General features: G+C 44.8%; 1 protein-coding gene across 3 annotated transcripts in view; it reads right to left on the bottom strand.

The window, feature by feature from the left end:
- Positions 1 to 862: 862 nt before the first annotated feature.
- The window catches only part of PPP3R1 (protein phosphatase 3 regulatory subunit B, alpha), a 172768-nt gene continuing 147186 nt past the window's right edge, over positions 863 to 26444 (bottom strand). For all 3 annotated transcript variants that reach the window (XM_029593589.1, XM_029593590.1, XM_029593588.1), the window contains exons 5-6: positions 24494 to 24678; positions 863 to 2959 (exon numbers count right to left, since the gene is read on the bottom strand). In XM_029593589.1, the coding sequence (XP_029449449.1) occupies positions 2912 to 2959; positions 24494 to 24678 (233 nt within the window). In that variant the 3' untranslated portion in view covers positions 863 to 2911. The remainder of the gene's footprint in view (positions 2960 to 24493; positions 24679 to 26444) is intronic.

The following is a 26444-nucleotide window of genomic DNA, read 5'->3' as shown; positions in this document are numbered from 1 at the left end:
GTAGCACGGCGGGAGGCCAAAAGGCCGTTGCAAACCGCTCAAAATGTCCCAAAACGCCGGCGGGAAAACCCCCTACCGGCGAACCCAGGCCAGAGAAAAATTTGTGCCGGGTCGCGGGACCGTTGGCCGTCACGTGTAGAGACCGGCTCCACCGGCGTACACGGGGCACCGCTAAAACAAAGCAACTAGCTGAAAAATAAAAACTACACAAAATAAAGACACTTACCCCTGAGCCAGGAAAGTGAAACGACAAGAGAAGGCAGAAGAAAGTGAAGACACGCCTCCTCAGAAATTAAACTGAGAAACTTTTTTTTTTTTTTTTTTTTTTTTAAATAACTTGATCCAAATAAGTACAGTAGAAATGACAGGTAAGGATTCAAGAAGAAAGAAGAAAGAAAAACAACGAAATCCTGTCACTGTGGGGAAGCACTGATTTCCCCAACCCCATCTGCTGGAGTCAGAAAGATACTGAGCTTCAGCAGAGAGTGCATTAGCATATGACGTGGCACTCTCGAGCTCTGTTCTGACTCCATCTGCTGGACGGGGGACATAACCCACCGTCTGGACTGATCCTGGTACGTACAGGGAACCTTTGTTTTCAGTTTTTTCTTTATCCTGGAATTTATCAGTATTTAATACAACAAAAATTTGAAAAATGAGCAGAAAACCATTTCATTTTTCTGGTAAATATTTTTGTTTTTATTGTAATAAACACTGAAATTTCAGGGGAAAAAAAATAAACTAAAAACCAAGGTACCTAAAGTTTATAAATGACTCTGCTTAGATATAAAATCTAAAGCTTTTGAATCACTATTACCAACACAGTAAAAAAGAAAAAAAAATTACAAAAAGCTTAGAATAGTCAAGTTTCAAATATTTTATTTTTAATTCATTCTGTATGACATTTTCTATAGTTCCTACAACATATGCATGCAGAGGATAAAACTAAACATTTGACATAAACAGTCTTCCCCACACAAACTAAAAAAAAAAAAAAAACAAAACCTCATCCCAATAAAGAAATAATGTAAGCACTTTTTTTTTTAAACACCAGCCAAGATATGCACAAGCAATTAAGAGAAACAGAAGAAATTTGCTAAAATGTTTATAACAAATAGTTATGTACAAAAAAATTCACAAAAGACTAATTTCCCCTTGAAGCAGAGCACATGGCAGTTGACACTGGAACAGATACATCTGCTGGCTGGGATTATAAACCACGTACTGATCCAGAGGAAGTTACATGTAGTGGAGGTTCTTGAACATTTACAATTACCAAAGTTTGGCAACATTCTCTTTTTAAAGTATGCAAATTATGTAAACAAGAGGAACATTTTCAAATCGATCTACATGCAAAACTCCATGTCATGCAAGGACACCAAGCACCTGGATTTCTCTCTCACAGACAGAGCCCATGATGTGCAGCACTCAGTCAAAGGAACAGCTATGGCAGGCAGGTGCTTGATTTAATGTGAATACATAAAACCTGTCCTTTTTAAATGTTGACTGATATACAGTCTTCACTGAAGCAGTATGTTACAGGATAAATGTACTTTTCTATAAATCTAGCAGGTATGCATTTTGTCTTCCAGCCAATAGTACCATTGCAGAAAAGGGAAGGGATGAGGGTGTGGCGGAACATCACTCGCTACTTTTATATCACACATAATCAAGTTTATCATCAATTATAAATCATGATATGACCACAAACCTTTCCCCCATGATAGAATGGAGAAGAACAGGAGGTATGGTGTTAAACAAAATGTCTCCTCCTCAATAGGTTTAAACATGATTTTCCCCGTATCCAATATACATATATTCATTAAATATTACCAGTTATTTATGCTGCCTGCAGTATTTTTTTTTATACATGGAGGGGGAAGATTCTGTTTGAAATACTATAAATTTACTATTGAATAAAATCTCATCGTGCTAAGTAATGTAGGAAACAAGTAAATGGGAATTCGGCAGAATTATAAAATCAAAACATCTCTAGATTCAACTAAACAAAATATGCTGAAAGCAAAATGCTAAGTTGTTTATGACATAAATCACTCTCCTTTCCCTCTTCCTTCCCCAGCTGATAATTTACATTTACTTACGGACCCCTTAAAAGATGCAACTGTTCCCCCAGAATGAAGTGGTTGAAATAAGCTTTGTGCAATTACTACTTGCACAAAAGATTCAGCATTTGGCATTAACATTTGAACTACATTTTCTCATAGGCAGAATTGTATTACAGGCTACTAGCAAATAAACCATCCCAAGTAATATATTAACAGGTATAAATAAAACATACAAGTCTCCTGTTTTTGGAAAAAAAAATATGAAGTAATTAACAGGAAGCAACAATGTTTTGTCAACCAGTCAATATACAAAGATGTTGGAAAAGTCACCAGGAAACCAATTGACCAAACACCAGTTAAAAGTTTACATTCTTCTACTACAGCATACATATAAAATTGTGTGAAATAAAAGTAAGGATTTATATTCATATGTTCAACTGTTTATGTTCTGCTTGGCACTTGGTACTCTAGTTTTGTTTCTGAATCAAGTATATTAAATTAAAGCCCACCTAACTATCACATATAGAAAGCTATATATATATATTTCCTTGTTATAAAAGATGAAGAAAAATAAATTAAAAAGCCAACCCCCTTCCCTTTCTCCACCACACTGATATGCTCTTTCCATTTTGCTGTCCTTCAGACTTTAAAGTGCTACACTGAGTTATTGAGAGAATTAATGTTCAATAACACTTAGTTGGCTTCATGAGGCTCATGTTGGAAAATGTGGCTTCACAGAGAAAAATACTTCCATTTAAATACACAGAGAGCATTGCTGGACGTCTTGAGCAGATCTTCAGAGATGGAGAAGAAAGCAAAAGTGTTGGGTGTTGCTCAAAAGAGAGTCACACATCTACCACCATCTTTTTGTGGATATCTAAGCCTCCTACGACCTGAAATTGGAAAAGAATAATGCAGGTTTACAACAGATGAAAATCTGAATGAGAATCCGCAGCTGTTTAACATTTTACAACAGCAGCTAGATATCTGCCAAAATAAAGCAAGATTGCTTACCATAAACAAGGATAAATTAAGCACGACGTGTGGGTGACATCATCTAAAGGCGCCAACAGAACCTTTTTTGTTAGTTAATAGAGCATATGTGGTTCACATGTGGGCACTGCCTCGTGAGACTCTCAGTCGATTTTAGAACTATGTCTAGCTAGGGAAGAGGTAGGTGGGTATTCAGCATGGCTAATTCATCCTGCTGTCTACGGAGAACACAATTTATAGTAAGCAAACTTGTTTTCTCCATCAATAAGTAGAGCTGAAGTAGCCATGACACATGGAAAGACCCAAGTTAAGTTTGCAGCAGAGCATTTACTGAAAAAGCCACCCAAACCCCTCCGTGGAGAGTAGATTACTGGGTGAACAGGCTACTCAAAACTTATTGCCACTCCTTGATAGATCGTCTAAACAGTAATGGGATGTGAAGTTGTGCACTGATGATTAAGTTGCAGCTTTGCAGATTTTTTGATAGGCATGGCTCGCGGAGAAGCCACCAGTGCACCCATAGCTCTCACTTGATTAGCCTTAACAGAGTCTGTAATCTGGAGGCCAGTGAGAACAAAATACACAATACAGACTGCTAGCCAATTGAACAAAGTATGTTTGGCAACTACTATGCAGAATTATAAGAGATAAATAGTTGCAAGGCCTGATGATGTGGAGAGTTCTCTTTCGATAGTAAATCAAGGTTCTTTTATAGTCCAATGCATAAAGGACTCTCACCTTCATGCACATGTGGCCTTGGAGAGAATATGGGTTTCACAATGCCTTGATTTATATGAAGAGCTGACATCACTTTTGGTAGGACCTTTGGTTGGGTGCAGAGAACAGCATATATAGTGAGTAATGAACCAATGCCTGAAGCTCACTGACTCTTGCAGCTGATGTGATCATAACAAGAAATAACTTCCATATGAGAAACTTCAAAGAAGCCAGTTCCAATGGCATGAAGGGTGCCTCATAAGCTATGACAGAATGACATTAAAATTCCATAGAACAGGTGGCTTGGCCAGTGGAGGTTTAGTATGCCATAAACCTTTCATAAACTTACGACACTAAAGGAGGAGTGAAAATTGGTTTACCTTCTATCTTAACATGGTAGGCTGCTATGGCGCTAAGATGCACTTTGACTGACGAGTCCTGAGGAGGGAAGAGAACAATTAATGAAGCAGTTCTTTTGGTTCACATGCAAACAGGTCTAAGGAGCTTTGATGACACCAGGACCAGAACAATTTCCATTTAAAGCTGCAAATCCTTCTAGTTGAGAGCATCCTTGTAGATACTAGTATGTCTTCAACTTCCTTAGGTAAGGGAAATGACATGATCAGCAAGCATTCCATATCCAGGCTTTCAAGTAGAGAGAGAAGATTTAGACAACCCTATTCTTGAGTCAATGGTGGATCTGCCCCTAGAGGAATCAGGGAGCTAATGGACAGTTGTACTTTTTAGGAGAACCACACTTGTCTGGCCATTGCAGGTGCAGAATCAGGCAGCCTGCTCCTTGAGCACTTTTTGCACTGTCCTGGCTAATAGTAGAATTGGTGGAAAAGTGTACATGAGATCTACATTCCAGGTGAGCAGAAAAGTGTTGTGAGAGCACCTGAGTTTGCTTGGAAGAATAGAACAAATATCACTCCACCTTTGTTTTCCTCCAATGAGAAGTGGCCGATTGAGGGATGATACCAAAGGTCGAACAGCCTGCCAGCTATTCAGTGATGTACAAGATGTAGAAGCCCCAGCATGTTCGTCAGTCGGGACTAGTTCTATTGCCTGTTGCTGAAGAAGCAGTTCCACTTTTATGCAGAGCTGCCCTGAGTGAGACTGAAGACCGAGAAAAAGGGGAAACATTGGAAGTCCAAAGAAATACAAGTGATAGCAAATGTTGCTTACCTGTAACAGGTGTTCTCACAGGACAGCAGGATGTTAGTCCTCACATATGGGTGACATCATCAGGATGGAGCCCAATCACAGAAAACTTCTGTCAAATTTTTCAGAACTTTGACTGGCCCCTACTGGGCATGCCCAGCATGGCACTAACCCTGCAGCCAGCAGGGGTCCCCCTTCAGTCTTATTTGATAGCTCAGGCAGTGCTGAAAAAATAAAACAACAAAACGTTACGAACCCAACACCGCGGAGCGGCGGACGGGTTTCGTGAAGACTAACATCCTGCTGTCCTGTGAGAACACCTGTTACAGGTAAGCAACATTTGCTTTCTCACAGGACAAGCAGGATGGTAGTCCTCACATATGGGTAGGTACCGAGCTGAGGATGTCCGAACATGCACCAAATGTACCCAACGGCGTGCAACAGGCAAAACAACTAGGGTGGAATTTGGTAGAGGGCATCCTGAACCCCCACCGGGCAGGCGGAAGGGTGTTGGTACTTCACGTTGGAAATAGGTTACGCAGGACAGATTGGCTGAAGATGAAATCTTGTCTTCCAGCTTTGTCTAGGCAATAGTGGGCTGCAAAAGTGTGGAGAGAACTCCAGGTGGCAGCCCTGCAAATGTCAGGAAGTGGCACCGATCGTAGGTGTGCTACTGAAGTCGCCATGGCCCTCACAGAGTGTGCTTTAACATGGGCTTGGAAAGGAATGCCTGCTTGCTGATAGCAAAAAGATATGCAATCCGCCAACCAGGAGGAGAGAGTCTGCTTACCCACAGGTTGCCCTAGTTTGTTGGGATGGAAAGAGACGAATAACTGAGTGCTCTTCCTGTTGGCAACTGTACGGTCTAGGTAGAACGCTAGAGCCCATTTACAGTCAAGGGTATCCAGAACCTGTTCCCCTGGGTTGGAGTGGGGCCTGGGAAAGAAGATGGGTAGTATGATGGATTGATTAATGTGAAACTCCAAAACTACCTTAGGCAAAAACTTAGGGTGAGTGTGGAGTATCGCCCGGTCCTGCAGGAGTTTATGTAAGGCGGATAGGTAACTAGGGCCTGTAACTCACTAACCCTGCGAGCTGAAGTGATAGCCAAAAGGAAAATTACTTTCCATGTGAGATATTTTAGGTCACAGGAGTGAAGAGGTTCGAAGGGTGGTTTCATGAGCCGCCCGAGAACCAGAGAAGGGGCCGGAGGACGTAAAGGTGGCTTGATATGGAGCAAGCCTTTCAGAAAACGTGTTACGAGGGGTTGTACTGATATAGGGACATCCCCGACACCTTTATGGAAGGCGGCTACCACACTGACATGATGGAAGAGGTCTTTAGACCTGATTCCGATAAATGCCAGAGATAGTCCAAAAACCTTGGGATTGGACAGGAAAAGGGATCAAGGGATTGCGAAGAACACCATGATGTGTACCTTTTCCATTTATAGGAATAAGATTTTCTTGTGGAAGGCTTTCGTGAAGCAATCAGGACACGAGAAACTGAATCTGAAAGGTTAAGAGGTTGAAGAATTAACCTTTCAACATCCATGCTGTCAGGGACAAGGCCTGAAAATTGGGATGGCGTAGACATCCGTCATTCTGAGTGATCAGAAGCGGGTGCGTTCCCAAGGGAATGTGCCTGCGGATGGAGAGATCCTGGAGTATGGGAAACCACACTTGGCGTGACCAGTGAGGTGCTATCAGGATCATGGTTCCCTTGTCCTGACTGAGCTTCACGAGAGTCTTCGAGAGAAGAGGAAGTGGAGGGAATGCATAAAGCAGACCGGCTGCCCACGAGAGGGAGAATGCATCGCTGGTCTGAGAGCGCTCGCTGCGAATGAGGGAGCAGTAATTGTCCACCTTGCGGTTCTGAGGGGACGCAAAGAGGTCTATTTGGGGATGACCCCATTGCTGGAAGAGAGAGGTCGCTACGGAGGGATTGAGAGACCACTCGTGCGGTTGGAAGGCACGACTCAGTTTGTCTGCCAAGACATTGTGCACTTCCGGCAAATAGGTGGCCCTGAGGTACATCGAGAGGGAGAGTGCTTCCGCCCAAATCTGTGCAGCTTCCTGACACAGAAGGAAGGAGCCTGTGCCTCCCTGCTTGTTGATGTACCACATGACCACCTGGTTGTCCGTCTGAATCAGGATGACGTGATTTGATAGGTAATCCTGAAAAGCTCTGAGAGCATAGCGCATCACTCGAAGCTCCAGGAAATTTATCTGGTGTTTGGCTTTCTCTGGAGACCAAAATCCTTGTGACTGCAGATCGTTCACATGAGCTCCCCAGCCGAGGTTGGAAGCATCGGTGGTGAGAATGAGTTGAGGATCTGGCAGGTGAAAAGGCAGTCCCTGGAGGAGATTGTTCTGATCTTTCCACCAGGTGAGAGACAGACGGAGTGCGTCGGTGATGTGGACAATGGTTGACAGAGGCTGAGTCGCTTGAATCCATTGTGACCTCAGAGTCCAATGCATGACTCTCATGGCCAGGCGAGCCATTGGTGTGAGATGGACTGAGGACGCCATGTGTCCAAGAAGGACAAGGAATTGTCGAGCTGTTACTGTATACTGAGACTGCAACTGATGAGCGAGGAACACGAGGGTTTGCACTCGTTGAGGTAGAAAGGCTTTTGCCTGTAAGGTGTCCAAGTCTGCCCCAATTAACGATAAGGTTTGAGATGGGTCTAAATAGGATTTCTCGTAATTGACGAGAAATCCTAGAGAAATTAGAGTATGTAGGGTCAAATCCAGGGACGATCGAGCGGCTTACTGAGTTGGGGCCCTGATTAACCAGTCGTCTAGATAGGGGTAGACGTGAACACCACCTTTCCTGAGAAAGGCTGCGACAACCACGAGACATTTGGTTAAGACTCGTGGTGCCGATGCTAGGCCGAATGGAAGCACCCGGTATTGATAGTGCTTTGGGCCTACTAAAAACCTGAGGTTCTTGCGATGAGCTGGAGCTATCGCAATGTGGGTGTACGCGTCCTGGAGGTCCAGAGAGCAGAGCCAGTCTCCTCTTTGTAGAAGAGGTAGAAGTGAGCCCAAGGTTACCATCTTGAACTTTTCCCGCTGGAGGTACTTGAGGGCACGTAGGTCCAGAATTGGACGAAGCCCCCCCGGATATTTTGGGGATCAAAAAGTACCGGGAATAGAACCCTAGGCCTTGTTGTGAAAGAGGGACGGGTTATATTGCTCTTAACTGGAGAAGAAGGGAAACCTCCTGCTCCAGAGGGACAGAGTGGTCGGTTACTCTCCACGCTTGTAGAGGTGGTGAGTCTGGTGGAAGAGCAAGAAAGTTCAGGTGGTAACCCTGAGCAATGATTGCTAGCACCCATTGGTCGGTTGTGATTGATTGTGCCACTTTCATGGCATGTGGCAATCGACCTCCCACTGGTATGCCTGGCAGAGGGATCAGGCTGCTGCTCTCCAAGGGAACGTCAAAAACCTGAAGCAGGCCCCGGCTGGGGAGCTGCTTGTGGCTTTTGCTTCCGGGGCTGGCGAGGCTGAGATTTCTGATAAGGCCTCGTAACTCGGGACCTTGCTGGTGGAGGATAGTACTTCCTTGGGCGGAAGAATGACTTCTTAGAGTCCTTCTTGAAGGGCTGTCTAGAAGGGAAGTCAGAAGGTATCGATGAGAGCTGTCTGAGGGTCTCATGATGGTCCTTTAATTCAGCCACTATTTGCTGAATCTGTTTACCGAACAGATTATCTCCTATACAGGGCAGGTCAGAGAGCCTGTCTTGTACTTCTGGGCGAAGGTCAGAAGACTTGAGCCAGGCCCAGCGTCTTGCCGAAATGGCAGTTGCAGACACTCTAATGGAGGTGTCGAAGATATCGTAAACTGTTCTTATCTCATGCTTTCCTGCCTCAAACCCCTTGTTGACAAGGGTTTGAAGATGTTCTTGAAATTGGTCAGGCACGGTTTCAGAGAAGTCCTGTATTTGCTTGAAAATGACCCTGTTGTATTGGGTCATGTACAGCTGGTAAGAAGCAATCCTGGAGATAAGCATGGCCCCTTGGAACACTCGACGACCAATATTGTCGAGGAACTTGTGTTCCTTGACAGGAGGGGTAGAGGAGTGTGGTTTCGTCCTTTTTGCTTTCTTTTGAGCCGATTCCACCACAACTGAGAGGTGGTCAAGCTGAGATTTTTGAAAGCCAGGGGCTGACTGTACCAGATAAGTAGTGTCAGCCTGTGTACTGGGGCAATGTATCCAGGGTTTTCCCAGTTCTTTTTGAGGAGGTCAAGAAGAACTTGATGAATGGGAATAGAAGTGATCACTTTAGGGGCATCTAGGAATTGGAGAAGCTCCATCTGGTGCCTATCATTTTGCTCCGTCTGAAGCTGGAAAGGGACCAATTCTGACATTTCCTTCACAAAATTAATGAAAGAGAGGTCCTCTGGAGGAGAACACTTTCTACTTTCAGTAGGAGAAGGAGGTGAAGGTAAATCATCTGTGTCTGTGGAAGTATCAACACTCCAGGTGTCATAAGGATCAGCAGGCTGACCTGCAGGACGAGAAGGGGGTTGGATACCCGACGAGCCCGGCTGAGGCTCCGAGAAAAATCAAAGGAATCACCGGGGGCACCATGGACGCCCTGGGGGGCATTGGTGCCGGCATCAAAGGCATCAATGGTGCCGATGTGTGTATCGCTCCCGATGAATGAATCGGTGGCGAGGGACGACATGGCATCAATGGCTGACGCAATACCCCCAAAGGAGGAATGCGAAATGGTGTTTCTCCTCCCGATGAAGCTGTCATCGGGGAGCGCACCGGGGCCATCGGAGACCCGGGAATTACCGGTGGAAGGGCAGTCATGAGCGCCTCCATCCGGGATAGCAGTGGTGCCAGCGCTGCTGGAATCGGGTTGGTGACCGATTCCACTCTCAGTACCGGAGGGACCTGGAGTCGTTGCAGCGCCTTGTCGATGGCCTCCTGGACCAGCCGGTCCAGTTCTTCCCAGAGACCTGGGGCAATCAGCTCCGGTTCCGTGTCGGAAGAGGGAGGCTGAGGCACAGTCAGAGGGACCACCTTTACAGGCGGAATCGCGACTCCCAAACCCCGATCGGGTGAGGGTGGCCTCGATGGCCCGGTCGCAGGAGTGGTCGGTGCCGTTCCTGGACGGGGCTTCTTCGATGGTGGTTCGGACGGTGGCAAGGTTGATGATTTCGCTCCCTCCACGGTCCGAGACTTACGATGCCGATGGCGATGTTTCTCCCTTCGATCCCCTCGATCTTGAGGGGGAGAAACGGGAGTCAATAGCCGTGAAGACGTCGATGGCGGGCGGTCACCGGACGGTTGTCGATGGTGGAGAGACTTAGATGGTGCCGGTTCCGATGACGTCGATGCGATGGACGGCGTCGGGGTGTGAGCACGGAAAAGGAGTCCCATCTTCTCCATTCTGGCTTTTCGACCTTTTGGTGTCATAAGGGCACATTTGGTGCAAGTCAGGACATCATGCTCACGGCCTAAACACATTACACAGACTCTATGAGGGTCTGTGATAGACATGGTGCGAGTGCAGTCCGGGCACCAATGAAAACCCGACGCCATGGCCATAGAAAAAATCGAGCCGCGGTATGGTCGACGGCCAGTAGGCCGCGAGGGCCAAACTCGACGGTAATCAATGAAAAACGGTGAAAAACTTACCGGAGTACCGCGGCCTGAGAAAAGTTAGAGGAGGGACCCCTGTGGGGCAAAATAATTTTAAATAAGTCCATGAGGAAAATTCCTGTCAGGAATCTGTTCAGAGCGCCTAAACCGCGAGGCTACTGCTGCGCAGAAAAAAGAAGACTGAAAGAGGACCCCTGCTGGCTGCAGGGTTAGTGCCATGCTGGGCATGCCCAGTAGGGGCCAGTCAAAGTTCTGGAAACTTTGACAGAAGTTTTCCGTTATTGGGCTCCATCCTGATGATGTCACCTATATGTGAGGACTACCATCCTGCTTGTCCTGTGAGAAAACCACATTGCAAAATTTTAAGAACCCAGCCTTCTTTGGTGATTTTGTGCTATGTCTCCAAGTACACTCTGTTGAGACAATCTGTCAATGTGTTGGAAATCTCCGGAAGGTAGATCGCTTACAGAACCACTTGATAATTGCATGCCCATTCCCATACTCTTATCGCCTCCTGATAAAAGTCCACAACCTCATGCCTCCTTGTTGACATTAAACATAGTTATATTGGTTGTCTGTTTGGATGAAAATTCTCTTTCCTCCAAGGAGATGTGAGACTGACTGATTGCTCGAAGCTCCAATAGATTGATTTTGAATTGTCATTTTACCGTGATTAATTTCCTTGAAGGGACCAGTGCGTGCTCCCCATCCCTTGGTGGATGCATCTGTCACTAAGATTTTTTGAATGGGAACTCAACCGAGGGGGGCTCTCTCCTGCAAAAATGTACTGTTCTAACCACCAGTGGAGCTCTCTTCATTTCCTGCAAGACATTCACCAGAGTTGTCGAAAGTTGAGTTAACTGGTTCTACTGGGAGTGGAGGCCCCACTGTAGGGTACACATGTGGAGGCAGATTAAGAGAGTGATCACACGAACTGCTGCTGCTGCTATGTGGCCCAGGACAACTAGTACTTCCCTGGAAGTTGTCTGATCAGAGTTTACCAAGCATTGAGCTAGGGACTGAAGACATCTGCACAATCTTCCAGAAAAAAACTGTTTTCTGTAAAGAGTCTATCCATGCCTTGATGAACTTGACCTTCTGAGACAGGATCAGGGTCAAGTTCTTAAAAATGTACTAGGACCTCTACCGGCTGCAGAAGTTGAATTGTCCTAGGCAGGGAGATAAACTCCTTCTTGGGAAGTCACTGTAACTAGCCAGTCATCCAGGTAAGGGAAAACATAGAAGCCCTGACAACAGATATGTTGCTACCACAGCTAGGCATCTGATAAAGATTCTCAGTGCCATAAAGACCAAAGGGGACAACCCAGTATGGGCAGTGAGAGGATTCCACCACAAAGCATAATACTGCCAGCAGGAGGGATGGATGATTATGTGGACATACATGTCTTTTCAGATCCAGGGCACAACATCCACTCCTCCGCCTGGATGAAGGGCAGAATTGTGTGGAGGATGTTCATCTTGAATTTCTGCCATAACAGATGCTTGTTCAGACTTTATAAATACAGGATAGGTCTCAATCCCGGAACTGGAAGATGTAGAAGCCCCTGCTATGTTGGTCAGTCGGGACTAGTTCTATTGCCTGTTGCTGAAGAAGCAGTTCCACTTTTGTGCAGAGCTGCCCTGAGTGAGACTGAAGACCGAGAAAGAGGGGAGGCATTGGAAGTCCAAAGAAATACAAGTGATAACCAGATTGCAAAATTTTAAGTACCCAGCCTTCTTTGGTGATTTTGTGCTACTTCTCCAAGAAGAGACAATTCGCCCCCCCCACCGAAGGGGTTGAGAGCTAAATTTCAAGGTTTTGACTGGATCTGTCCCACTTTTGGTTGGCACTTCTCATGCTGCTAGTCTTGAGCCTCAAGTAGTTGTTGTTGTTGTGGAAGCAGAGGAGAAGCCCGGTATATCTGGAATTGCCAGAAGAGATGTCTCTGAAAGAACAAATGCTTAAAAGCAAAGTAGGGGCATCTTGAAGTTGACTATTGCTCTGAACTGATTGAGAGCAACTGACTGCCACATGTTGCTCCTTGACCTGAGCTACTGTTTCCCTATTCCAAGGCAGGAAACATCCAGTAGTTTATCATGGACATCATCACAAACTGCTGGCCCTTAACCAAGCCATGCAGCACACCCACACGCAGATGGATGACAAACTGTCATGTCAAATCCTTTGTATACTGACCGAATAAGTTGGCATATACTTCTGAATCTAGGAGCAGCTGTGGACAGGCTGAATTGCCATCCCTTGAAGCAAGGAAGGGTTTCAGTTACTCCACAAAATCATGGAAGTACTACATCATGCAGAACTGGTGGGTGAAAATGTGAGTGCTAAGCATAGAACTCTGGAACACTTTTCACCCCAAAGATGTCCAGCAGTCTTGGATCTTTCCCTGACCAAGTGTTGAAAAATATTCTGGTTTTCTTTGTTCGTTTTAGTGCAGACTCCACCACGACTGATTGGTGAGGCATCTGTATCACTCAAACCTGGGATTTTCTGGACTTGATACTTTAAATATAATTTCCTGGCTACTGAAGCAAATGAAAGAAGATTCTCCCACATTCTTCTCTACAAGTGTTTCAGGATCAAATGGATTCTGCCTGGATTCCATGGAAAGGACCCTTGCATGGAAGCTGAAGACTTCCATGCAAGGGTCCTTTGTCCTTACCAATGTTGACCCCTGGCATCTTACCCAACTTATCCAGAAATCTGGAATAAGAAAGGTCCTCAGGTGGAAACAATTCCCATCAAACCTTCTTCTGATCCGAGCAGGACACTGATCCAGGACATCAATTATGTGGGCAACTGAATGGCTAGACACTGCTGCAAGAGAGTTGTGAGGACTCTAATCTTCCCACAAGGATACTTATGGGGAATCCCTTGGATCAGGAGTAAGAGGGACTCTGAACAAATCTGATAACCTGGAGAGGAGAGGCTGAAGGGTGCCCTCCTTGTCCAAAGGCACTAGGGAGGCAAAGTCAGTGTTCACTAACTGTCACTTGGTCCAAGGGCTGTCCTGCTCTCTAGCCAGGTATTGGGGGTAGAATATCCTCTTCAGAAACCAAGATGAAGTCTTCCTCCAAACCCTCTGGACTTGGTTATATTTTTACTGGAGGCAGTTAGTTATTAATGGCACTACTGAGCAGATAGGATCTGGCATCTCTAGTGAAGATCTTGCTCAAGAAGTCTTGATGGGGAAATGGCCCTTGTAATAGGGGAAGGTAAATGAAGCCTAGTTCCCTGCGCACACCCAATCCTCCCCAAGACTAGTGATTTGGGAACAGTTGCATCAGCAACACAGAGGCCCAGTGCGTAGGTGGTGCTGATCCACACTGAGGCTCGAGGTTTCAAGAGAGGAAGCACAGCCTGCATCTAGGCTTGATGAATCGATGGCACCAGGCTCAATGCATTGATTGCACTCAGTGCTGAGACTGTGTTCTTTGGCACTGCAGGCTCCAAGAAATGGTGCTTTTTTTTTTTTTCAACTTGGCCCAGATTTCTGTGAGACTGGAAAATTGGGCATCCAAATGGCAGATGAAATTTAATGTGGATAAGTGCAAGGTGATGCATATAGGGAAAAATAATCCATGCTATAGTTATACAATGTTGGGTTCCATATTAGGTGCTACAATCCAAGAAAGAGATCTAGGCGTCAGTGGATAATACATTGAAATCGTCGGTTCAGTGTGCTGCGGCACTCAAAAAAGCAAACAGAATGTTGGGAATTATTAGAAAGGGAATGGTGAATAAAACGGAAAATATCATAATGCCTCTGTATCGCTCCATGGTGAGACCGCACCTTGAATACCGTGTACAATTCTGGTCGCTGCATCTCAAAAAAGATATAATTGCGATGGAGAAGGTACAGAGAAGGGCTACCAAAATGATAAGGGGAATGGAACAGCTCCCCTATGAGGAAAGACTAAAGAGGTTAGGACTTTTCAGCTTGGAGAAGAGACGGCTGAGGGGGGATATGATAGAGGTGTTTAAAATCATGAGAGGTCTTGAACGAGTAGATGTGACTCGGTTATTTACACTTTCGAATAATAGAAGGACTAGGGGGCACTCTTATGAAGTCAGCAAGTAGCACATTTAAGACTAATTGGAGAAAATTCTCTCACACAATGCACAATTAAGCTCTGGAATTTGTTGCCATAGGATGTGGGTAGTGCAGTTAGTGTAGCTGGGATCAAAAAAGGTTTGGATAAGTTCTTGGAGGAGAAGTCCATTAACTGCTATTAATCAATTTTACTTAGGGAATAGCCACTGCTATTAATTGCATCAGTAGCATGGGATCTTCTTAGTGTTTGGGTAATTGCCAGGTTCTTGTGGCCTGGTTTGGCCACAGGATGCTGGGCTTGATGGACCCTTGGTCTGATCCAGCATGGCAATTATGTTCTTATGACAGAAAGTTGTTGCTTATTTCATTAAAGCCCTGAATATCCTGGCTCCAAAATTAGAAATTATGGGACAGGACCAGACAGAGTAAATAGCTGCCTCTATGAGATATATATTTAGCACATGAATCAGATTTTCTAACACCCATATTAAAGGTCTTAATGAGGTGAATATAGAGGTATTGTAGAATTTTATACTGTTTTTCTCTGAATATAGTATTATCTGAATTCTCTAGGTCCGTCCAGACCTTTTCTGAGCATGCTTATGGTTAGTTCATCTGCCCCATCTGTATGCCATCTAGCACAGGCCCTAGCTGAAGGGGTTTACTTTCCTGCTGACTAGTTAGAAATTTATAAAAGCTAGATATGGAGATGCCTAACTCAGAAGCATCAGTAAGTACAGTATCTAGTTTCAAGACAGCAAAGTCTGTTATATTAGAATACTACAAGGATTTTAGATATGCCTTGCTTGAAGGAATGCAGATAATTTTCTGTTTGAAACGGCAAAGCTCTCTTTCAGGTTTTGAAATGAATATATCAGATACCATCAAGCGGTGGAATTCATTTAGGGATATGAGCTCTCTCTGCCCAGTCAGGAAAACCTTTGGAGTCCACTTCATGTGAAAAATTCCCATTTCTATTCAAGGAAAGAAACCTAGAGTGATATGAGGAGAGCAAGAAATTTTTTCTGACTGTTGCTTTAGCCCATTGTACTGGATGAATTAAGAGACTGAATTCAAAGGCAAGTTTTAAACCTTTGAATGCAGATGTTGCTCAGTTTGTAGGGGACTTAAGTAGAATTTCCTGACAACTGATTGACATGCCACAATAAGTGTGCTATATTGTATTTCCCTGGGATCTGGAAGCTTAAGCTCTCTTCAGCATGTGTATTAGTAAACTTCAATATTGATATTCAGGATTTTTGCCTCTCCACAAAAGGGCAGCTATAGTGTTATTGATCTTTGTCTTTTTAAACATTTCTGGGATTGTTTGCATCATGCAAATCTATATAGGCAAAATAATCATTTTAAACAGGCTAATCCTGCCAAAAAGGGATAGAGAAAGATTCTCCAACTAACTACAGTCTTTTCTAGATGATAGAAAGGCCTAATTTACTAAGCAGGTCTAATGCACTTACCATACAATAATGCATGTTAGTGCAGCAAAATTGGAAACTAGGAACTTTCAAGTTCTGCATATTTTCTGGCCTTTAAACCTACTGTAATGTAGGTATGTAATGAGCTGTACTGCATACAGATGCATGCAAAGCAGCTCATTAGCATCCAAACAGAAAAATGTGGCTTGTGTTCAACTTTGCAAGTTGCATTATGCCAAGAAAGTTAACTACACCTGGAGAAGTGTAGTTCAGCGTTTCTCATCCGCTGGCAGCATTTCTGGCAGTCCGCAGAATGTTAACAATTGCAGAAAGAAGAGGACGAGGATGAGGCAACAAGACTTACCACCTCCCCCCTCCCCGTCATGAGGTCCCATCTCTGGGAAAGTAGAAGCTGCTCCTGAATGTTAATGAACTGGCATAAGATTAAGTCAGCGTCTGATCTGCTCTTAGGCCCCACCTCTAGTACAGAAGCCAGGAGCTGATGGGGCCCCTACAGAGCCTGAGAGAAGAGTTCAGTTGCAATTACTCCTCTCCTAAAGATTGTTCCTTTGGACAAATCGTATCTGGAAAAATATGTCCACAGGGCAGGAGTATTAATTCTAGTAGTGTTGTTGGCTGGCAGGAGGAGACAAACCTTTTCTGTCAGAAAAAAAAAATCAGCAGAACCAGGGATCACGATTTTTTTTTTTTAAACTTAGATTTTTATTAGTTTTTGGTTAATATAACATATGAGAAACAGAAATCGCAGTAATGCATTACAAAACTTTAGTCCCATGAAACTTCCCCATACCCCCCCCTTCCTACCCAACCGTCCCCACAACACCTCCCCCCTCCCATGACCAAGAGCTCAATCTATATAATCCAAAGTCAAAAACTCGTGATCATCCAACGATCAGGCATACCAATGGTTTTCCGCAGGGGGGCACCCACATACAGCGATATGGACACTGGAGTAAGCCAGTAATTAGGCCAATGTCCAGGGGAAAAACAAAGTAAAGTCATCAGAAGTCCAGACAGAAATCATGTTGCTAGTTGCTTTTCCCATTGCAGAAATGGAGCCCAAGTCTCTTGAAATTTTTGCGGTGTAGCTTGGAGTTCTGCCGTTATAGCGGCCATTTTGCACAGCAGATGCACCTTGTGTTGTACCATACCGAGAGAGGGCACCACAGGTTGTTTCCAGCAACCAGCTATCAACAGGCGAGTTGCAATAAACACTTGTTGGCAAAAGAGAATGTGTGGTTTATTCATAGAGAGTGGCGAGCGATGAAGGAGCATGAAGCCAGGGTCCAGAACACCACGGACCTCTAAAATGTCTTCAAGCCACTGTGCTACATGAGTCCATAAAGTATGAATTTTGTCACACGCCCACCAGACATGAAAAAAGGTCCCAAGTTGTCCACACTCTCTCCAGCATGTGGCATTAGTTCTGGGGTATCTGCGATGGAGAACTTGTGGTGTAAGATACCAGCGGGTAATCATCTTGTAGCAATTCTCCTGTAGGGAGGCAGATACCGAGCATTTGCGAGCCTGTAAGTAGATATACTTCCAATCTGCTTTGGACAATTGAGTACCCAAATCCAAGTCCCAAGACCGCATGTGTGGGAAAGGTTCATCAGTCCGTCCAATGAGAAGAGAATAAATCTTAGATATTATCCCTCGTGTTTTATCAATGTTCGTACAATATGTCTCAAATTGCGATTTCCCCCATTGAAGGGAAGATGTGATGAGGGGAGTGCGAAGAAAATGCAAAACCTGGCTCCCCGCAAGAAAATCCGCAGGAGGAAGCTTATATATAGCTTGTATGTCTTGCCAGGTCATTAATGAACCTCCTTTAAGCAAATGTTCAATTCGGTAAATCCCCTTCGCTTTCCAAGCTTGAAAGGCTCGATTGGAGCACCCCGCCGGGAATTGTAAATTATGATATATGCCTGTGGAATGATAATACACCTGGTCCCCCACCACGCGTGTCTTCCATTTGTCCCATAAGCATAAAGTGGTGTCCAGCGCCGCCGTCAATGGGCCAGATGCCACCCAGGTGTCACGGGGTTGCCACACCAGAGTGGACAATGGCACACCCCCCAGGAGTTGACCTTCAAAATTAGCCCATTGTTTTGGGGAACCCTTCCTGTGCATGTCGGGAATCGCCGCCAATTGAGCAGCCACATAATACCATTCAATGTTGGGGACTCCCAAGCCTCCCTTATCCCGTGTTTGAAACAACAGTCGTCTAGATACCCGGGGGGACGTTTACGCCAAATGAAGTCGAACAGGATTTTCTGCCAAGATCTTAGTATGGGAGTGGAAATCACAATTGGGATAGTGTGAAAAAAATAAAGAAATCGGGGCAGGACATTCATCTTAATTATGGCAACACGCCCTAACCAGGAAAATTGCTCTCTGTCCCACTTTAATAAGTCTGTCCGTATTTTTTGTAATAACGGCATATAATTAAGCTATACAGGTCACTCACCTCCGCTCCGATCTGGACCCCCAAATATTTAAGGGATGTTTGGGCAATTTTAAAAGGGTAGTGCCTCACCAAGTCCATGATGACATCCTGGTCTGCGTTTACATTTAACAACTCTGTCTTATCCATATTTATTTTAAAACCTGAAACAGCACTAAATTCCTGAATCTCTTCCACAACCTCTCCAATTGAGGCCCGGGGGTTGGTAAGTGTCAGCAGGATGTCATCCGCAAAGAGAGAAATTTTCAATGGGGTGCGACCCATGGGGATTCCCGTTATAGATCCAGAAGCCCGTATCCTCGTAGTGAAAGGTTCCAAAAATAATGCAAAAAGCAAGGGAGAAAAGGGGCATCCCTGCCTAGTGCCCCTCTGGTCCTGAAAGAGGTCTCCATATCCACCATTAATTTTTATCCTGGCCCCGGGATCCTGATATAAACACTGGACCCAACGTAAAAAATGTGGGCCAAATGCCATCCGCCCCTAATGTGGTGAACAAGAAGTCCCAATGCACCAAATCAAAAGCCTTCTCGGCATCAATGGCCATCAACACCAAGGGGACCCTTGTCTGTTTTGCCCACCAGATGGCATCTGTAACTTTCCTAACATTGTCCGCCGCCATTCTATGTGGAATAAAACCTACTTGGTCACTGTGGACTAATTGCGGGAGGAATGTATTAAGCCTGGCCCTAAAACCTTGACTAAGATTTTTAAATCCACATTAAGCAGGGAGATGGGTCGATAGGACCCGCATTGAGTTGGATCCCTCCCGGGCTTCTCCAGGACAGTTATACCAGCCACATTAGTATGCTGTGGTAAGGACTCCCCTTCGCGTAACTCATTGAAGAAATCTGTAAGGGGTCCCACTAATTGTGTACTATACCGCTTGTAATAGCCCCCCAGAAGCCATCCAAGCCAGGCGATTTGCCCGCCTTAAGATCCTTGATAGCTGCTTGCACCTCAATAGTATGGTGTGGACTGTCCAAAAAGAGACGTTGAGAGGCGGTTAAAGTGGGCAAGGGAGTGGTCTGTAAGTACCTATCAATGGTGTCAGAGGTGATGCTCTGGTCCACACTATAGAGGCGAGAATAGAACTTGGTGAAACACTCCCTTATATCCCTCGTGGTAGTCAACATCCGGCCTTGGTGATCTTTAATCTTAGCAATATTGCATTGGAAAGAGCGCTGCTTCAATTGCCTGGCAAGGACCCGCCCAGCCTTGTTGCTGCCCTCAAAATAACGATGTTTTAGTCGTTCCAAATTATATGCTATCTGAGCAGCATCCAAAATGTGGAGGTCAGAGCGTGCGGTTTGTAATCGTTTAAGATCTCGGTCATTAGGGTGCTGTGTATGCTTGTGGGTTAACGACTCTATTGTACGAAGCAGTGCAGTACGCTGCTGTTCCTTCTGTTTACGCAGAGCGGAGGAGAGTGCTATAATACGACCCCTCAACTATTTTTGAACATTCCCATAGAGAGCCCGCCCTTTGAACCGTTCCTGTATTCAGTTTAAAATATTCCCGGAGATGATCAGAGAGGAGCTTGCTATGGGCGGGGTCCCGCAATAACTCTTCCCGCAACCGCCAATAATGAAGACCCAGATCAGGGTGAGCCAGAAGGACGGTAATCCACACCGGAGCATGGTCCAACCAAGTGATAGCCTCTATCCCTGCCTCTATCCCTGCCTCCACCACCTGATTTTGTATACCCCTATCTACCAATACAAAGTCAATCCTGGAGTATGTTTTGTGGGGGTTAGAAAAAAATGTGTAGGACCTAGAGGTGGGGTGGCGCCAGATATCCACCAATCCCCAATCACGCATGAGACTAGATAACACTGATGTGGCCTTCCAACTCCCTGCAGTTCTATAGTGTGAGGTATCAACCCTAGAATTGCGCACCACATTGTGATCTCCGCCCCACAATAAAAGGCCTTCAGCAAATGTGGAGAGAACCTCCTGCAGTGCCTGGAAAAAGGACCCCTGCTCAACATTAGGAGCGTAAATATTAATGATGGTATACAATTGCTTATCGATTTGTATTTTTAGCAATAAATAGTGGCCTTGCGGGTCTGCTACGTGAGATTTGTAATCATATATAACATGCTGGGCAATAAGTATACCCACTCCCGTATACCGTGACGTTTTAGTACTGGCCGCAAAAAAGGAATTAGGGTATCCCTTAAATTGCAACAACCGCTCGTGGTGTTTCCGCACGTGCGTTTCCTGTAACAGGGCGATATCAACATGTTGGCGGCGGAGGTCACATGTGAGCAACTGGCGTTTAGTGGGAGTGTTAAGTCCCTTAACATTGAGGGACCAGAGTTTTAAAGCCATAATCGATGTTTAAGGATGAATAGGGCTCCCCTCAGAAGCTCCCTGGCACCATTTACCTGACATACATAACAAAATCTGATCAGAGAACAACATTCTCCCTATGAGCTCTTGGACATAAACCCTCCCCCCCACCCCAAATTACCATTTGTATCCCCCATTTGGATACCTCCTTGCCAAGGGGTCTTAGCCGCCGACAAGTTAGCCACTGTCCCGGCAAGTAACACTTATGTAAATCCAAATCTCAGTCCCGAATCATGATTGCTATACAGGTTATAGAAAAACAGCCATCAAAAAAGTCAGGCGTTCAGCGCACTGGAGAAGCGGCGTTCCTCAAGGTCGATGAATCCTGAGGCGTTCGCTTCTGCGCTCCAAGCGCCTGTTATTGCCCACCCTTTGCCAGCGTGGAGTTGGTGGCACAGTATGTGGGTGAGGGGCCGCACGGGCGACGGATGAAGGCATCGTTATATTCGCTGTAGCAAGCGCCATCGCCGCCTCCGCCATCGTCTTTATTCGGTGGGTTACCCCCTCCACCGTGAATTGAAGGCTGAATGGAAATGTCCAGCGATATCTGATGTGACGTTCTTGCAAGGCTGTGGTGGCGGGGCGCAATTCAAAACGTTTACGCAGTGTAAGAGCAGCAAGGTCGTTATAAATTGACAGCTTATTACCGTCCCAAAGCCGATCCTGCATCTTTCTGGATGCCTCATACAGGCGCGATTTTTCTTTATATGTTTGTAGGCACACTAGGATGTCCCTCGGCTTGTCCGCAACTCTGGGGCCTAATGTGCGATGTGCCCTTTCAATGCGAAAAAAGCAGATATCCTCGTTAATGGCCGCCTCCTCTGCCTCCCCACCTGACAGTAAGTGGCGAAATATCTTCTTAGCTACTTCCTCAGCATCAGCGTATTCAGGCGTGTCGGGAACCCCCCGAATTCGTAAGTTGTTGCGGCGCGACCGGTTCTCCAAATCTTCCACCTTTTCAGCTAGTATCATTTCTTCAGAGCAGCATCGCTGCTGGGCTTCCTCCATTTTGATTATCACATCCTCCTGCCTCTCCACTCGAGTATCCAATTCATCAACCCTATTTCCCAAGGCCGCCAAATCTTCCCTCACCTCCGATATAGATTGCAAGAGCTCCCGCTTATGCTGTTTCATATCCGCTCTCAGCTGAATAAACCAGTCCCTCATTTAGGAGCGAGATGGTAGTTCGGAGAGTGTTTCGGGGGCAGGGCGCTCCGGCTCAGACATTAAGGCCTCACCCTCGGCCGGGTCCGCCATGACCACGCCGTGATCTTCTCCAAGTTTAGTGTACGAAAACTGAGTAAGATCGTGTTTTTCTCTTCAGGGCCATCAGGGTTGAGGATGCCACTGCAAGAAGGTGAGTATAGCAAGGGATGCAGGCTGGATGGTGCAGATTCGGGCCGATTTCTGTAAGCTTCGCCGGGAGCTCTAACTCTAAGCGGCCATTCCTGCCGGTGACGTCAGCGCGCCCCAGGGGTCATGATTTGAAGCTCCAGGAAGGAAGACTCAGAATCAATGTCAGGAAGTATTTCTTCACGGAGAGGGTGGTGGATGTCTGGAACACCCTTCCGGAGGAAGTGGTGAAGACCAAAACTGTGAAGGATTTCAAAGGGGAGCGGGATAAACACTGTGGATCCATAAAGTCTAGAGGATGTGAATGAAGAGAAGAGGCTTGGGGGTGGCTTGCGGGAATGACTGCTACTACCTGGAGATTAATATCCTTATTCAATAAATATACACACGGTTAATGCGACACCAACATTGCTCTATGCTTCAACGGCAAGAGGAAATGTGGAAAAAGGATTTGCATCCACAAAAAAGCAGGGGAGTAGCTTGCTTGTTATGGCGGTTACTACCCAGAATCAATTAAGCCTGATACTTCACTTGGAATTCATATCCAGCGCAGCTCACTGCTTCAACGGCAGGGGGATGAAGAAAAGAGGTTTTATATTCAGACAACAACCAATAAGGACTGAATTGCACAGGCTTGGTAAACAAGCGTGGGAGTAGCTTGCTTATTAAGGCGGTTACTACCCGTAAACAATTAGCAAGATACTTCATTTAGATGCAGCACCAGCACTGCTAACTATATTGATGGTGGGGGTGGAAGGGAAATAGAATCAAAATGTTACTTATAAGGGCCAAGAGTAACAGCTAAGTATGAAAAAAATAATTGCAAAAGCTTGCTGGGCAGACTGGATGGGCCGTTTGGTCTTCTTCTGCCGTCATTTCTATGTTTCTATGAGAGAGATGGGGAAGGATTTTTCTTTTTTAATTTCAAGCTGATGGCTGACTGGGAAGGAAAAGTGGGAAGAGGGATGTCTTTTTTTTTTTAATGATCAACTAGTGGCTAGATATGGGAGGGAAAGAGGGTTTTTTTCCAATAATCGATTGGTGGCTGGCTGGGAGCTAGGGGGAGGTATTTTTTTTCTTTTCTAAGGACATTATTATTGGCTGCCTGGAGAGGGAAGGGAAAAGAGAAACGTGCAATTTTTTAAAAATTGTGTATTTAGTTCATGCCTTTTCATTGATAGCTCAAGATGAGTTACATTCAGGTACTGTAAAGTAAGAGCAAAACAACTTTCGTAAACTTTCTAGTTACCTTCTTAAAATGACAGAGCAGCTGCAGGGTTGACCCATGAGATTAGTGGGTGGAGAGACAGCATATTCCACACCACTTTCTAATCATCTCTGTAACCGATCCCCGTAATTTAAGGAAGGTCGTGGCATACAAAAAAGTTTGAGAACACTGGGGTAATTAACTTTGCCTTGGAAGCATTGGCATACTACCAATGCTCTCATGGATGCCAGTTAAAAAATGCCCTTGGTAGTCCACTGGGTAAGTAATCAGCCTTCTCTACATCCTGCTCATCCCATCTCATAAATAGGGAAAACAAAGTGTCTTTCTGGCCCCTCCCCCTTGTAAAAAAAATGTAGCACCCGCCAACATTCCAGCTTACCCAATTTGAAGTGGTGTGTTGAGGGAGCAGGACTGATCCCTCACTCACTCCTGCCCTAATGGTGCCATCTTGGAAAATGGCATTGGTTGATCCATGGATCTTTGCCCTGCATGTGAGTGGCAAACGAAAACTGTGGGTCAACTGGCACCATTTTCAAGATGGCTCCAATGGGAGCTCCTGCCCCCTCAATAGACCTTTGCGGATGGAATAAGCTGGAGAGGGCCTGGGGAGAGGATTTTGGTTTTTTATACAAGAGAGCAAGGCTAAAATGCTAGAGGATGGGGCTGGTTATTTGCCCCATAGATCATGAAGGACATTTTTTCTATGGTGGCCTGGGGAGGCTTTTTAATACAACTTGTGGTCCCTTTATCTGGCTGCCCTAGGATGGGGAGGACTCTACTGTGTGTTGCCATGGCCAGTTAGATGGGGTTTTCCCCAACGACAGCAACAAGACTTAAGGAATTTTCACAGGATTCCCTAAATTGCAGTACTCTAGTACTGCAGTTTAGGGAAAACCCCCATCCTAACTGACCATGGCAATATAATATAATTTTCTCATTTAATTTACTAATACATAAAAATTAAATTATAGTTCATTAAATGCCCTCTGTGACAAGTACTTACAGCACAGAATTCTTCAAAGGATATTCTGCCATCACCATCCTTATCTGCATTAATTATGGTTTTGTCTACTATTTGTTGCAACTGTGTGTCCTTGAGATTGTTCCCAACCATCATCTTCAACACCTGGAAGAGTTCCCCATTAGAGATAAAGCCATCTTTGTCCATATCATAGATGCGGAAAGCAACTGCACAGAACAAGATTTAAAAAAAATGTAATGTAAATCTTACATTTAGCATCTCACTAAATTTATTCATAACTTATTACTTCAACACCATGAAAAAAACATATGAACTGTTACAATAATTCAGATACAGCCAGGACACCAAGCAATAGGGCAGACCTGACAACATTCACACAGGGCATGCATTAGCAATAATCAAATACAGCATTTGACTTATTTGAACCAGCGCTGTGTACATCTATAGAACATAGTAATAGTAGTAGTAGTCCCAGGACAAGTACAAAATTTCAAAGAATTATCATTCAAAATGTTGACAATACTATGGGAATTTAGATATATTTCTTGCAGAACTGCTCTACGATTTCTTTGCTTAAGGGTTATAATTGCTCCACTGAGATTCCTCAGAGCTTGGAGACTGAGTTAGCTTCTCTATTAACCTTTAATAAGAACAAACGGCTTGGAAACTGATCAAATACACCTAGCCAAATAAAAATTATTGCAAGAAAAATTTAAAAAATTCTAGAGCGAAATGTATAAAAAACTTTACAAATTACAAATGATTGTAGAACTGCAAAGGCTCTTGTTCCAGTGGACTAGTCACTAGCCCTATTTCTATATCGTAAAGCAGCCCAGAAAGGCAGGATATCAGAGTTTTCTGGAATGGTTTTATGATGTTATTTCTGATTTTTTTTTATATCTACACATACTATTAAATATGAAATAAGTAGGCATCATCTGACTGTACTGGTGATTATATATTCTCACTCCTATAATCAAAGGCTCCCTGTATAGCAAATGTTGATTACCTGTAACAGGTGTTCTCACAGGACAGCAGGATGTTAGTCCTCACATATGGGTGACATCACAGGATGGAGCCCAATCACGGAACACTTTTGTCAAAGTTTCTAGAACTTTGGACAAATGCAAGGTGGACAAGTGCAAGATGTTGCATATAGGGAAAAATAACCCTTGCTGTAGTTACACGATGTTAGGTTCCATATTAGGAGCTACCACCCAGGAAAAAGGTCTAGGCATCATAGTGGATAATACTTTAAAATAGTCAGCTCAGTGTGCTGCAGCAGTCAAAAAAGCAAATAGAATGTTAAGAATTATTAGGAAGGGAATGGTTAATAGAACGGAAAATGTCATAATGCCTCTATCGCTCCATGGTGAGACCTCACCTTGAATACTGTGTACAATTCTGGTTGCCGCATCTCAAAAAAGATATAGTTGTGATGGAGAAGGTACAGAGAAGGGCAACCAAAATGATAAAGCGGATGGAACAGCTCCCCTATGAGGAAAGGCTGAAGAGGTTAGGGCTGTTCAGCTTGGAGAAGAGACGGCTGAGGATGGATATGATAGAGGTCTTTAAGATCATGAGAGGTCTTGAACGAGTAGATGTCAATTGGTTATTACACTTTCGAATAATAGAAGGACTAGGGGGCATTCCATGAAGTTAGCAAGTAGCACATTTAAGACTAATCGGAGAAAATTCTTTTTCACTCAACGCACAATAAAGCTCTGGAATTTGTTGCCAGAGGATGTGGTTAGTGCAGTTAGTGTAGCTGGGTTCAAAAAAGATTTGGATAAGTTCTTGGAGGAGAAGTCCATTAATGGCTATTAATCAATTTTACTTAGGGAAATGCCACTGCTATTAATTGCATCAGTAGCATGGGATCTTCTTAGTGTTTGGGTAATTGCCAGGTTTTTGTGGCCTGGTTTTGGCCTCTGTTGGAAACGGGATGCTGGGCTTGATGGACCCTTGGTCT

The sequence above is a fragment of the Rhinatrema bivittatum genome, chromosome 3, assembly GCF_901001135.1.
Source record: "Rhinatrema bivittatum chromosome 3, aRhiBiv1.1, whole genome shotgun sequence".
Classification (NCBI taxonomy): Eukaryota; Metazoa; Chordata; class Amphibia; order Gymnophiona; family Rhinatrematidae; genus Rhinatrema; species Rhinatrema bivittatum.
The sequence above is the reverse complement of the archived record's forward strand: the minus strand, read 5'-3'. Positions and strand labels throughout refer to the sequence as shown.